The sequence below is a fragment of the Raphanus sativus genome, chromosome 9 (genome assembly GCF_000801105.2).
Source record: "Raphanus sativus cultivar WK10039 chromosome 9, ASM80110v3, whole genome shotgun sequence".
NCBI classification, from domain to species: domain Eukaryota; kingdom Viridiplantae; phylum Streptophyta; class Magnoliopsida; order Brassicales; family Brassicaceae; genus Raphanus; species Raphanus sativus.
The window spans coordinates 24,218,795-24,232,918 of NC_079519.1; the positions used below are offsets into that span (position 1 = coordinate 24,218,795).

Consider the following 14,124-nt stretch of genomic DNA (forward strand, 5'->3'; position numbering starts at 1 on the left):
TTTCAATAGATTTGATCACCTTTTGTCAGATTTTGAGTAAACACGCAGACGGAGAATAATATTAGTAACTACTGGAATTGCTCATTTATGAAGAGGATTCTGCCACAATCAGTGACAGAGCCACATTGTGTGAGAGGGAGGGGGGGGGAGCATATGTCTCTCCAACAACTTTTCAAAATTTAATGTAAAAACATTGAACACGTTCAATATGTCCCTATTGTTTGTAGACAATATACTCCTAATTCATTGGCAATTTTACTTATGACTCCGATAAAATGATTCTCTGCATCTGCCACTGGCCACAACTTCTTAGTAGCACATTCTCTGGTTCTGATCAGTTGGGTTCTGATCAATCTATAGCAACATGCATGATCCCTAAAAATACCAAACCATTTGAAAACAAATAAGCTGCCAAGAGTCCTCACAAGGGATTCAATAGAGTTAAAATTTAGAGCCCATTAATACTCTTTCATCCACATGCTTTTTTTAGGAAAGTGATTCGCACAAGAAAAAATAGAAACAAGGCAGCATATAACCCAAACCAAAGCAATCATAGTATCAAGACCAACATGATAGCTTGATTCCTACCCTGCTAGTATCAAAGGTATATATGTATGCAACAACTTACATCATTTTATGATTTCTCTTTTTTCGTTTTTAGTTTAAGTGTAGACAGAGCCGGCTCAATAGAAATATGGACCTATGGAAAAAATTTGTTAAGCATTAATATATTCATTTCCTTGATTCATTACCCATGCTCAAAAATTTCTCTTGTTATTTTAGGAAGTCTTAAGTGAATTAGTTTAAGGCTTTTTATTGAGAATGATAATTAAGTTTAAATAGTCCAAAATCTCCACGCAAATCCATGGTCGCATTGGCAAACAATTCCGTGAGTTCAAGGTTTGTTCTTGTTTACATGTTAGGTGGCGTATATAATTAGTTATCTAGATCCGACTATTAAGAAACTTGGGGATTAGAGAAGCGGAATTGATTTTCGTTCAGGCACAAAGGGATCAAGGCAGTAAGTGGGCCGAAATCGATTGCCAAGCTCTTGCCAGGAAGGCTGCTCCTTAGAACTCATATTAAGAATTAGTGGAATTGCTCACTTATGAGAGGAGAATGCCACAACTTCTTAGTAGCATATTCCCTGGTTATAAACATTTGGGTTCTGATCAGTCATAGCAACTTGCATGATCCCTGAAAGTTACAAACCATTTCAAAATAAGGAAGCTGCCAAGATTACTCAAAGGGGATTCAGTGGATTTAACTTTAGAGCCTATTAACACACCTTCATCCAAATGCTCTCTTTAGAAAAGTGATTCGCACAAAGATAAAAGAGAAACAAGCTAGGCAGCATATAACCCAAAACCAAAGCAATCATACCAACTCACCAAAACAACATGATAGCTTGATCCCTACTTATGCAATTTACATCTTTTAATGATTTCCCTCTTTTTCGTTTTTAATTTAAGTTTCGGAAAACATTCCACCATCATGTTTTCCCAACTATAAAGTCGTGATTTTTTTTTAACAATATCTACTACCCATATAAAACGAAAACCCATAAGTAGGCATATACAATGAAACCGCTATAAATTAATAATGTTGGGACTACAGCCAAACTACAATTTTTATTAATTTATAGAGATTATTAATTTATCGATATACTAATTGAACCAAAAATTCAATTTGGTACAATAAAATTATATAAATTTATAGGGATTTTTAGTGTATATTAATTTATCGAGTATTAATTTAAAGAGATTATATAGTATATCTTTATGAAATCTTTCACAACAAAAACAATTAATATGCATATATATCCGATAAAAAAATTAGGAGGAAGGGTCGAAGCAATTTTTGATCGGGTCTTGTCGAGTCCAGATCAGTTCGGATCTATAATTCTAATACTTGTAAAATACCCGTAATTTTCAAGTCCATATCGGGTCAGGATCGTATTTGGGTATTTAAGATTTGAAAAAGACATGACATACTATATTTAGTCAATATTTATCATATATCTAAAATTTTGAAAAATAATTTAAATTAAACTATTAATAGCTAAGATAAAACATTTTAAACTCTAAATTTTAAAACCTCATATTACTTAAAAATGCTATAAAATAATAACGCAAAAGATATTGCAAATAAATCAAAATAATTTATATATATATATACATATAAATAGAATAAAAACATAGTTTTTGAATATACTTGTTTTTAGGTCGGGTACAAATCAGTTATTATCGGTTTGGGTCTATTTGGGTCGGAGTTTTCTGGGTTTGGGTCTCTTGGGGTCGGTTCATTTCGGTTCCGGTTCTTTCGGATTAAATAAATTTAGATCCCAAAAGTACTTGTAAATACATATTTTTAAGTCGGGTACAAAACAGTTCTTACCGGATCAGATCTATTTGGATCAGTTCTTACCGGGTCAGATTTATATGGTAGTGGAGAGGACTCTGAAGAGATCAAAGAAGCAGCCCGAAAACTCGACCTGACGGTTAATGTTTACCCTGGACGTGATCACGCCGACCCTTTATTTCACAAGTACGTCTTTAAGTTTAATAACCTCGACTGTGCATCATGCTTGTAACATAGAATCGAAGCATTATCATTGCAGTCTATTGGGTTCTGTTTATAGTGATTATTATGTCTTCTGTTACTTACTTTCAGCTATAAAGTGTTTCTCAACCCCAGCACAACAGACGTGGTCTGCACAACAACCGCAGAAGCCTTGGCGATGGGAAAAATAGTAGTATGCGCAGATCACACATCAAACGAGTTCTTCAAACAGTTTCCCAACTGCGAGTCTATGACGATGGAAAAGGTTTCGTTAGAGCCACACTCAAGGCACTTGGGGAACAACCATCACAACTAACAGAGCAACAGAGGCATGAACTATCATGGGAAGCTGCTACGCAACGGTTTATAAGAGCCTCTTCTAAACAGAAGTCTGTTTGCGGCATCTTCTATTAGTGTTGGGAAAAACTTGGAGGACATGTCTGCGTACATACATTTCTTGGCGTCTGGGTTTGAAACTTCAAGAACAGCGTTTGGTGCTATCCCTGGAAGCTTGCAGCCAGATGAAGAGCGGTGCAAAGATCTTGGCTTGACTCTCAAGACGCCTTCCCGGAATAGTCTCAAGCAAGATTGACTGTTGTATAAAAAATGTGTTGTATTTTATCTGAAAATACCTATGTGTCTTTTTCTCTCTCTCTCTGATGTATTTAACGAATCATTCTAAAGCTTGGTGGAATGTTTTGATAGTGACATGGCAATTAGGTTACACATATCATATTGGTTTTGCTATGATTTTGCTTTTGTTTTTATCAAGGTTTATGCTTAACTGGTGTGTAACTTTGTACTGGTGCTGATAGCTTTGTCATAAGTCGGATGCAAACTTGATTTAAGATGACAAAAGGCGTAAAAACGACAACAAATTATTTATAACGAGGACTTAAATGGTAGTGTTAGAGTAAATTCTTGTCGACAAAAAAAAAACAAAGAATGGTAGTCATGAAGTGATATCAGTAGAAGAGGACTGCAAACGGCACGTATTGTCAAATATCAAAACTTGGTTTCAAATACAGACAAAGAGGAGATTGTCAAAAAAGTGTTCAGTAATGCTGCTATTCAGTGCTCGAGTGAAGAGTATATATCTTTACCTTTCAATGAACTGATGTTGCAACTACTAAAACGTGGTATTGCTGTCCACCATTCTGGTCTGCTTTCTCTCAGTAAGGATTTAGTGGAGCTTCTTTTTTCAATTTTTAAGAAGGACTTGTGAAAGCACTTTTTGGTCACAGATACTGTAAGATATTTTGAAATTAGCTTGTTCTGTTGAGCTAGTTTATGATTATTTTTTTAAATGCCGCTCTGTATAAGTTTGCTGTCGGTCTGAACATGTCTTCAAAAACTGTAGTGTTTACTATTGTTTTTGTTTAAAAGTGGGATTGTGATAGTCACGATAGCCATCTTTACATTGGGTCTGGTGAATCTATATCCAGGTGGGTCGTAGTTTGTTGATGCTAGTAGTGAATGCGACGAAGTGGCACCAAATGACAATTTTGAATTCTATTCTGAAAGACAGTTTACAGCTGAGCATGTTATAAAGCCTCATTCCACCAATTCCAATATGATAAGGTAGCTGTTGGGTGTTCTTCCATTCTTTCTCGACTCAATACCACTTTAAATTTCACGATTTCAAACACAGGTCTGATTCTAATGCAAATGTACATATATACCTACTAAAAGCAATGATTTAGTACCAAATACCCAAAATATATTTATTTACCAAAACTGATATACCTGAAATATATTCAAACACAGGTCTGATATTTTTATGAGTATAGTTTTAAGGGGTAAAAAAAAAGTTTTATGGGTTATTCGAACATGCAATTAATATATTTATAAAATATAAACTATTTAAACAAATATATTAACATAGTTATATCATAAACCATTACATTAACATAAATCAATGCAAGAAAATATGGGGCAATAGTTTAATTATTTCATATATATATATATATATAGATATATATATATATATATATCAAACTGTAATTAGAAATTAGATATATAACAAAAATATATAACAAAACTAAAATTAATAAATAATTAAATATCTAATGTGAATAATAAAATTAACTTATAAATTTAAAATAAATCAAAAATAAAATATCAAAAACATTCTAATAACATGTGAACAACAAATAAATAAATAAATGATTTTATTTTTGGTGTCTTCATTTATATTGAGAACACTCCGAAGACGGAGATTTCAAACCATAATGCCGCTGATTCTTAGTGTCACTAAGCAGGTAAAATCGAAGTTTCCTTTCCTTATTTTTTGTGGTTTCCATATCTGATTTGGAGTTTTCTTGTACATCGAGTTATTGGCTATCACTGCAGATTCTTTTCATCGACGAATGGTAATGGTAAGTTGTTTCTTATTAGATTTGTTACTTGATTCATTTTTTGATGAATGTTTTTCTTCGGAGGCTAAAAATGGTTTAGTGTTTAAGGTTATGTGGAAGAAGTATTTGACTGATACTGACCAAAATTACATAGCTCAGCTAGTACCACATCCTTTGGTGTCATAAAAAAGAAGAGAATAGTAGTGATTGAATTAATATTAGTGTAAACGACGATGTATGATCATTTGTAATGGATGGTTCCCTTAGCCATATTGTTTATTTTTCTATTTTTGAAATATTGTTTGTTTTAGAAACTTTTTGGATTTGAATAATACTGCTGATAAATTGCATAGTTCAGCCAGTACCACGACCTCGTGCCCATTGAGAAACCCAAAAACATTTCAAGGAAATCATAATCTTAATCATACCGCCAAATCTTAGTGCAGTCATTGTGCAGAGACAAACATCTTATTTTCCTTTCTCTACTTTCCGTATTTGATTGTGATTTCCATCTATGATTCAAAATTTTCTTCCACAGCGAGTGATTGACAAATTCTTTTCATCAACTAATATCACTGCTAATAAGTTGTTTCCTTACTAGATCTATCAAACTTATTATTTGTTTCCATTTCTAATACAATGTTTCACTCGATGACTTCTCTTGTGTCATAGCTAGTTCTTTATCAATTTCAGATTTCGCTGACAAATTTTTTTCATGTTTGACAATTTTAATTTCAAGTAATTCTACTTTCTAATCTTTCCTCCTTAGGCTTCTCTATAAGTTGTGGATGAATCACAATTTTGATGTTTATTGAAACACAAAATTACAATATAAAAACAGACAAAATGTCGGAGGGAGAAGGCACTTCTCGAAGATCCTCGGTTTTACCTTTTAATTGAGAAATATGCTTGATCATATATATATATATATATAATATTTGAATAGCTTTGTCACTGATTCTATTTTATCTCAGGATAACGATGTTTTCCTCAAAGACTATGTTGAAGCCCATCTGAAGTTATCTGAACTCGGGTAAGTAACACATAATTATCTCATTTTTTTCTTCTTATGTAAAATCTTTGGTTGTTTTGATCTAATTGTCAGGTTTGCTAGCAAGGAGTGATGAACTGGAATCTGGTGCTCAAGTTTATTTGAATATAGCTTTGGTTCATGGTTACTATTTGACTTGGTTAGTTCGATGTGTTTAAGCTGAAAGCCTGAAACTCTTCCCCATTTTACGTTTAATGAATCAAAAGTAAACTAATGTTTATTATTATAGCTTCTTCCAAAATTCAATCTTTTAAGCATTACCAGTTCATTTGAAAGATTTCATAAGTAAGAATTTTTGCAGTATTTTAAAAGATTTGAGAGGATTTATGTTTCTTTTTTAATTATGAATGATAATTAAGCCTAAATGGTCCAAAATCTCCAACATGATAGCTTGAATGATTCCTAGTTATCAAAGGCATGTATGCAACTTGCATCTTTTTATGATTAACAATATGGCTAAGGGAACCATCCATTACAAATGATCATACATCGTCGTTTACACTAATATTAATTCAATCACTACTATTCTCTTCTTTTTATGACACCAAAGGATGTGGTACTAGCTGAGCTATGTAATTTTTGGTCAGTATCAGTCAAATACTTCTTCCACATAACCTTAAACACTAAACCATTTTTAGCCTTCGAAGAAAAACATTCATCAAAAAATGAATCAAGTAACAAATCTAATAAGAAACAACTTACCATTACCATTCGTCGATGAAAAGAATCTGCAGTGATAGCCAATAACTCGATGTACAAGAAAACTCCAAATCAGATATGGAAACCACAAAAAATGTCGGAGGGAGAAGGCACTTCTCGAAGATCCTCGGTTTTACCTTTTAATTGAGAAATATGCTTGATCATATATATATATATAATATTTGAATAGCTTTGTCACTGATTCTATTTTATCTCAGGATAACGATATTTTCCTCAAAGACTATGTTGAAGCCCATCTGAAGTTATCTGAACTCGGGTAAGTAACACATAATTATCTCGTTTTTTTTCTTCTTATGTAAAATATTTGGTTGTTTTGATCTAATTGTCAGGTTTGCTAGCAAGGAGTGATGAACCGGAATCTGGTGCTAACGTTTATTTGAATATAGCTTTGGTTCATGGTTACTATTTGACTTGGTTAGTTCGATGTGTTTAAGCTGAAAGCCTGAAACTCTTCCCCATTTTACGTTTAATGAATCAAAAGTAAACTAATGTTAATTATTATAGCTTATTCCAAAATTCAATCTTTTAAGCATTACCAGTTCATTTGAAAGATTTCATAAGTAAGAATTTTTGCAGTATCTTAAAAGATTTGAGAGGATTTATGTTTCTTTTTTAATTATGAATGATAATTAAGCCTAAATGGTCCAAAATCTCCAACATGATAGCTTGAATGATTCCTAGTTATCAAAGGCATGTATGCAACTTGCATCTTTTTATGATTTTTGTCTTTTCGTTTCTAATTTAAGTTTCGTAAACTTTAACGTCGTGATTTTTTTTTCTTTTTACAGCCTTACAGGATATCAATCCATATAAAACTATAACCCATAGTAGGCATATATATCATTATGAAATATTTCCCAACAAAAACAATTAATACGCATATATATCCGATAAAAATAAATAAATAAATAAAAATTAGGAGGAAGGGTGGAAGCAATTCCTCCTATCTAGGTACGTAATTTCTCATCAATTTCCTAATTTCCTAATCCTTGCTAACTTACAAAGTTCAAAAGGAAAAACTTTTTTTCTCTATTGATGCCCTCTCTCTATATATATACACACTACTACCACATGCTCCTTGTTATTTTTTTTATATATTTGTGCACCAAACAAACTAACACGTATGTCTCGTGAAAGCTTTCTTGATTCTTCCGCTGAGAAACCAAAGCCTCCTCGAGAAAGTCTCGTCTCCTCTTCTTCAGCTTCAGCGTCAGGGGAAAAGGCAATGCCGCCAACTCGCAAACTCGAAATCACATCCATATCGGCGGAGGCTCTCCTCGACGGTAGAAAACCGGTGAAGAAGAACGCCTTCGTGGCCTTCGAAATCGCTGGGGATCACTGCAGCGGGGGAGGGATTATGAGAACGAGGGCGGACGAGGTCGGTGGGGATTATCCGGTGTGGGAAGATAAGCTAGAGACGGAGTTTTCGTTGCCGGCGGAGAAGAAAGAGAGTTTCATGTACGTCGGTGTTTACTGCCAGGTCTCCGGCGGTGGGATGGATAAGAAGGTGGGAACGGCACGTGTGCCGTTGAAGGATTTTACGGGAGGAGGATATGCGCCGGAGGGGTTTCTGCATTGTTTGAGTTACAGGTTGTGGGACGAGTACGGGAAGAGGAACGGTATTGTCAATTTCTCGGCGAGGATCGTGCCGGATAATAAGAGCGCCGGTACGCGTTCGTTTTGGTTAAGGTAGTTTTTAATTAGGGTTTAGGAATAATCAATCATCTACTATGGATACCCGATTGGTTTGTTTTGGTTTCTTCATGTGGTTTGTAACGTTCGATCGGTCTAACTGAAACTAATTTGATCGGTCTAGAAACATATTCCTAGTGAAATCGAGACTAGTTATAATATATATATATATCTAGAATTGGTTTGCAGTCGCTAACAAAGTTCTTCAACATTGTGTATGATAATGATACCTAGCCTAATTGATATTTGTGTTATTGCAAATTAAGAGGAAGATGATAATATTTGTTTGTAGCTCAAGATCATAATGTGAATACTCAACTCAAACCTCAGAGTCTCTCGGTTAGAGTTAAGTAGAAATCAATGTAGATGCGAAAACCCAATCTTGGATTACATGTTAAGATATCAACCTTGAGAAAAATAGAATGGAGAGAGTGAGCGGGGGCTAAACCTCAAGGAGAAAAAAGATAGCAGTCAGGGGATGATGATTCTGGGTTTTTTTCTGAAAGCAGGGGGAATGGTTCTTCTGTTGAGAGAATCGAGTTTGTGAATCCCTTCTTCTACACACTCTCGCATTCTCTTCACAAGTATAGGTATGTTAGCAGCGTTCCTCGACACCGTTTCGTGGAGCTGGATCTTTCTCTGCCCACACTCTTGCTCTTCAGTTCCCAACAACACAAGAGGTACTTCTGCTTCTGCAGAATTATAAAAAAGACATGGCAGGTTGGTCGAAATATCAGCATACAGATTAGATTATATAACAGAGGAGGAAGGTAGTATTTGATAGCTCAATCATCAAAGCCAAGCTCATCTGCTGGAGGCTCAAAACTTATCAAAACAAACCAATTACGCACATTCTTACAAAAAGACTAATCAATTAATTTTTTCAACAAACAGTCATAAGACATGTGAATAGGATCTGACCAGGAAGTAACCAAACAACCAACTTTACAAAAAGAGAGAGAGAAGACGGAACCTGCTGAGATAGTGAGGGGTTTCAACGACGGAAGAGGATCCGTTAGGGTGGTTTGCCTGTACTCTGATATCTTCTTGCACATCTCCCTGACATCTGACTCCAACTTCTCCACTTCTCCTTCCTCTTCCACCTCCCACTCAGCATCTCCGGCCATTCAATTTTTAAATCCTCCGTTGAGATTTGATTCGTCTTTATTTAGGTTTCAAAAAATGCTGTGAGTGGTTAACATAACGATACTTTTGACCACAATATGGCGCCGTTTTGAGTGTTTTTTTTTTTGCTTTTTCTTTGTTATTATTTAGCAAATATCACCATCCCCCTTGGTGTCCCCTCTCTCCTTCAAGGGAGTGAGAAGAAAACTGGAATCAATTCATACATTATCCTCTTCTTTTGCTTGCTACTCATTCTTTTTTTTATGGACATAACATTTATACTGTTGTGTACACTATTATTCATTTTACAACAAGCTCACTTATTTTTGGATACAACTGAAAACTTTGTTTCGACTCCCTCCACCCAACGGCTTCACTCCAGTTTGGTCTCTTTGACCCTTGGAAGCAAACCAAGATCCGAAACAGCTTCACCTACAAGTTTTTACAGTAACACAACGTTACAAAGATACCACCTTTAGGAGTGCAATTATAAAGCGAAAGAAGTTAATACCATGCATTCGTTTGACGAATCTCTCGAACTCTATAAAGTTTTGAGACTCCAGCAGAGTACGGTTGAGCCTGAGGTAAGTGAAACAAGATAGGTGGCGACCATCAGGGTCGTTGAGTGGCTTTGCGTTTTCAAGAATCTTGTTGTAACCTTCTCTGTCATAACAAGGAAGAGCATTCTCACTAGCTACAGGTATATTCGCATCCCATGCTGCATTCAGCACCTGAAACCCAAAAGTGGGAACTTGGAGATTTTGCAAACTTAAACCAGTTATAAGAGCCAAATCACTAATGTACCTGCCAAACTAGACCTTCTGGGTCAGCCAGTGCCTCTGGAAAATCCTCATGTTGTGCAAGTGTTCGTAACTCCACGCATGTGAAGTTGAGAGCAGCGTCATGTTTCTTCAGCATTGCTGCTATTGGACCGTAGCCATCACGGTTTGAGGAGTTGTAGAATCCAGCAGTGAGTTCAGCTGCATGACTAGCTGTTTTATACCACCAGTGTATACCTGAGAGCTACTCTCCAGAAATGAAAAACGATTTTATTCAGAGAAGCCGGAAAAGAAAAAACATACTTTTCTCGATAGAGCTTTGTTTTTGTTTTCACCTTTGCAGCGATGCAGTTTCCTTCGAAAGCCAAGTTAGCCATAGAAAGAACACGATCACCATGGTCAATGAGAACTCTGGAGTACCAATTAAGAAAGAATCTGCCGTAGTAGCTGTCATAGTCACCTCCATCGCGAAAGAAACCAGTCCCGTGTGGTGTTGAGTTATAAGACTCAGTGTTGTCAGGTCCTCTGCCCCAAAAGCTGTGCCCTCTCACCTCTGCAGCCTCCTTTAAGCTCTTCATCAAATATTTATCATAACACTGCCCAGAGACAGTAGATACACGTGAGTAAACTAACAAGTATTTTGAATATGGTTTTCTTTAAAAAGAAAGAGTACCTGGAATTCACCAATACCAGGATACTTCCAGCCGTGCTGAGCAGGATAGGAAGGATACCTGAGCTCCCCACATGGACCTAGTCCAACTTCAATCTCAGTGATGATTTTATCCTCAAAGAATTCATCAAACTCCACACGAAAGCTTCGCATGTAATCAAAGTAAACCTACACAAGGATACCCTCAATCATGAGAAAGAAAGTGATTTTATCAAATGGAATAAGAGTAGAGAAAAGGGCACTAATACCTCGAGAGCAGTCCTTCCTCTTAAAACACGTTGCTTGTCAATACCCCAAGTAAGGCATTCAGAGTTACGCAAGCCTGCCCTGTCAGTGAAGTATATGTCAGGATTGGTTTGACCAATCTCTCTTACCCACTGGGGGAGTTGGATATGCACATCGTCTCCAACATTGCCTCCGCATTCATGGAACGACATAACAACCTGAAGAAGAACATGAAACACTTTTTAATCACTAAAATACTTTTAAGAGAGAGAGAGAGAGGAAACTGATGAGAATACCTGTATCTTAAGTCCAAGCTGGCGTATCATGTGAAAGAGTTTCTTGTAACCGCTCCAGTTATAGACCTGAGGGGTATGAGACTCGACAATGCCCCACCAACAGTCAACCATTACACCATCAACATTAACCGACTTGAGGGTTCTCAACTGATCCAAAAGCTCTTCCGGTTCAACCACTTCCGATTTCATATCAATCACTCCCAACTACATCATCATTCATTCAAAATTACTCAACCAAAAACACACACATCCATCTGAAAAATCAAGAATACAGACTTACTGGTAGCATAACATAGACGGGAACAGACGCTGTGCCGGCAAAATCACGCTCTTCAAAACGCACAAATGGCTCCTCCTCCTCCTCCTCATCATCATCAGCCTAAGCATATGGAAATGTAAAAGTCAAGTTACGATCACTAAAAACGAGTGAACGAACTCTAAATGTTACTTACGAGCTGCTGATGATGATCTTCGATACGAGCTCGATCCTCCTCCTCCCCAACACTCTCTCCTCTCTGTTTCGCTTTGGCAAAAACCAAAGGCCTAGCACCAGAGGAGACACCACGCCATTCTCCAACGCGCGATCTCCGAGCAGAAGATACTACTCTCGCCGGAGCACCGAGCTTCACGGTCACTGGACATGTAACAACAAGACTATGAATCAACCTCATCGCCATAACTAACAGACTCAGAGAGATGACTGACTAGTGACTACATATGGGGGCAAATCAACTGAAAGCACGTGAATGCTTTTTCATGGATCCAATTTTGAAACACACAAATACATATAAAGAGTGTTTGGGGATTCACTCAGATCCGTCCGTTGAGTAACTTGTTCTTTTTTTTGTCTTTTAATCATACACGTGGCGCTATGTCGGTCAAATTTCCTACGTCGGACAACCCTCCCTCGCGCGTGTCAAATTTATCAATGGGCTTTGGAGATATAAACTTATTGGGCCCTTTAAATCAATCTCTCTCTCTCAGCTCTCTGTATTAAAAAGGCCTAATGCGCTCGTCAAACACATGCTTCCTCATTCTACATTATTTTGAGTTTTTCTTTGGTCCATGCAGTTTTATAATTCTGCTGTGTTTTATAATTGTTTGACTGTACTACTCTTTTTTTTTTGACTAAAGGCTTATTGACTGTACTATTTGCACCAGTTTATATCAATTTTCAAGTTTTATTTTTCAAAGAAAAATATGATTTATATAAACGATGTAAAAAAAATTATCTTATCCCTGAAGATAGTGCATTATCGTGGAAAAGAATAGTGCAAAAACAAATACTGTATGTCAGTTGTGTCGCCCGTCATCAATGCTCCCTATGTTGCTGCATTTTAAACAAAATCAGTGTCCTTTGATTTTTTTTTTGAATTTCACTGTTTTCGCTTTGGCACCAGCACTCAGTTACTATGCTTTCGTTTTTTTTTTACCTTTCTCCTTTTTGTCGCTTTCCTTGAATACAATCTGATGAAGGATCCCATTTGTATCATACAGTTTCAGAGTCTGATTTATCAGTCAATAATAATATAGACACTGACCATGTTCTTCAAATCTATTAAGCACCCATTCAAATATTTTTTTTTTAAACACAAAAGAATATATATGTGGTTGTGTTATGTTGGAAAGAGACAATTTAATAGGTGTAGAATTAAACACAAAGTTTTGTCGTTACGTAAATGAATATGCATGCAACCACAAAGTGGTTCATTACTGCTAATTAATGTGGGATTCGTGGACAGAGATGGCTCAATAATACTAGCCTTCATTTCAGCTTTCTCTTTCTCAACTGGTCTTTCATTGCCTTCTTTATTGGGACTTTATTTTTCTATGCTACCTTTTACTTTCTTCCAAAATACTAGTACCGTGAAGGTATAAACCAATGTTCTAAAAAAACGGTCTAGGCGGCCGCCTAGACGGCGCTTAGGCGGTAAGCGTTATAGGACCGTGGCGATTACTCTTTAAACCGCCTAAATAATTACAATATTATAATAATAAATAATATATAATTTTTATTCATAAATTATAATAATTAATATATGGTAATATATATTCTTACGAAAATAATTTTTATCATATATAAATAATAGTTTTTACTATTATTAAGTATAAAATATTACATATATTTAATATATTGCTATAATTTATAAACGCCTAAACTGCTTAACTAATAGTCTAGGCGTCCGCTTAGTCGTTCTAGGCGCTAAACATTAGGTCGCCGCCCGCTTAGCGCATATCGCTTTCTTGAATACTGGTATAAACAAATAACACTAGATGTATAGATAAAGCATTGTTATTTGAGGTTTCATAAACTTGCACAGTTGTGTATTCGTTTCTAATTTTTTAATTCGACGGCTTAGTACCTAGGAGTATCTAATTATGGAATTATTCGGATCAAATGCGCATTTATATCTAACATAGAAATTGGAATCTTAATTATCCAATAGTATATTCCACTTTTTTGCAACTACGTGTAAGCACATTCTGTTTGTCATATAGTATTTGAGAACGAGTAATGGAATTTTTTTTTAATTATTTACATTGATGAAAAACAAACCAAGAGGTTCCATCTTTTTGAGGTAAACGTATGTTCAATTCCCACATAACAAGATCATAAAACTTGACTTGTATTATTTACTAACACACA

General features: G+C 35.7%; 2 protein-coding genes and 1 pseudogene across 2 annotated transcripts; 1 reads left to right on the forward strand and 2 right to left on the reverse strand.

Moving 5' to 3' along the window:
* The first annotated feature begins 275 nt into the window (after positions 1–275).
* LOC108825070 (digalactosyldiacylglycerol synthase 2, chloroplastic-like) lies at positions 276–3,270 on the forward strand (annotated as a pseudogene).
* Positions 3,271–8,650: 5,380 nt separating this feature from the next.
* Positions 8,651–9,574, reverse strand: LOC108825071 (uncharacterized). The gene is made up of 2 exons (XM_018598412.2): positions 9,356–9,574; positions 8,651–9,074 (listed from the first exon to the last, which is right to left on the reverse strand). Exons 1-2 carry the CDS (start codon positions 9,507–9,509, stop codon positions 8,854–8,856), a joined length of 375 nt encoding a protein of 124 aa, XP_018453914.1. The 5' UTR covers positions 9,510–9,574; the 3' UTR covers positions 8,651–8,853.
* A 150-nt stretch (positions 9,575–9,724) lies between these two features.
* LOC108828448 (beta-amylase 2, chloroplastic) lies at positions 9,725–12,265 on the reverse strand. Its single transcript, XM_018602149.2, has 9 exons — positions 11,930–12,265; positions 11,758–11,856; positions 11,478–11,681; positions 11,205–11,399; positions 10,960–11,124; positions 10,622–10,882; positions 10,312–10,530; positions 10,019–10,238; positions 9,725–9,939 (listed from the first exon to the last, which is right to left on the reverse strand). The coding sequence occupies exons 1-9, from the start codon at positions 12,152–12,154 to the stop codon at positions 9,881–9,883; spliced, it is 1,647 nt and encodes a 548-aa protein (XP_018457651.1). The 5' UTR covers positions 12,155–12,265; the 3' UTR covers positions 9,725–9,880.
* Positions 12,266–14,124: the final 1,859 nt, after the last annotated feature.

Excerpts from the sequence above, each read along its gene's own strand:
- LOC108825071 (XM_018598412.2), bottom strand. The coding sequence starts at position 9,509 with ATGGCCGGAGATGCTGAGTGGGAGGTGGAAGAGGAAGGAGAAGTGGAG. Across the intron at positions 9,075-9,355 it reads ACCCCTCACTATCTCAGCAG|AAGCAGAAGTACCTCTTGTG; the intron begins GTTCCGTCTTCT and ends ATAATTCTGCAG.
- LOC108828448 (XM_018602149.2), bottom strand. The coding sequence starts at position 12,154 with ATGGCGATGAGGTTGATTCATAGTCTTGTTGTTACATGTCCAGTGACC. Across the intron at positions 11,857-11,929 it reads AAGATCATCATCAGCAGCTC|GCTGATGATGATGAGGAGGA; the intron begins GTAAGTAACATT and ends CCATATGCTTAG. Across the intron at positions 10,239-10,311 it reads CAGAAGGTCTAGTTTGGCAG|GTGCTGAATGCAGCATGGGA; the intron begins GTACATTAGTGA and ends TTTGGGTTTCAG.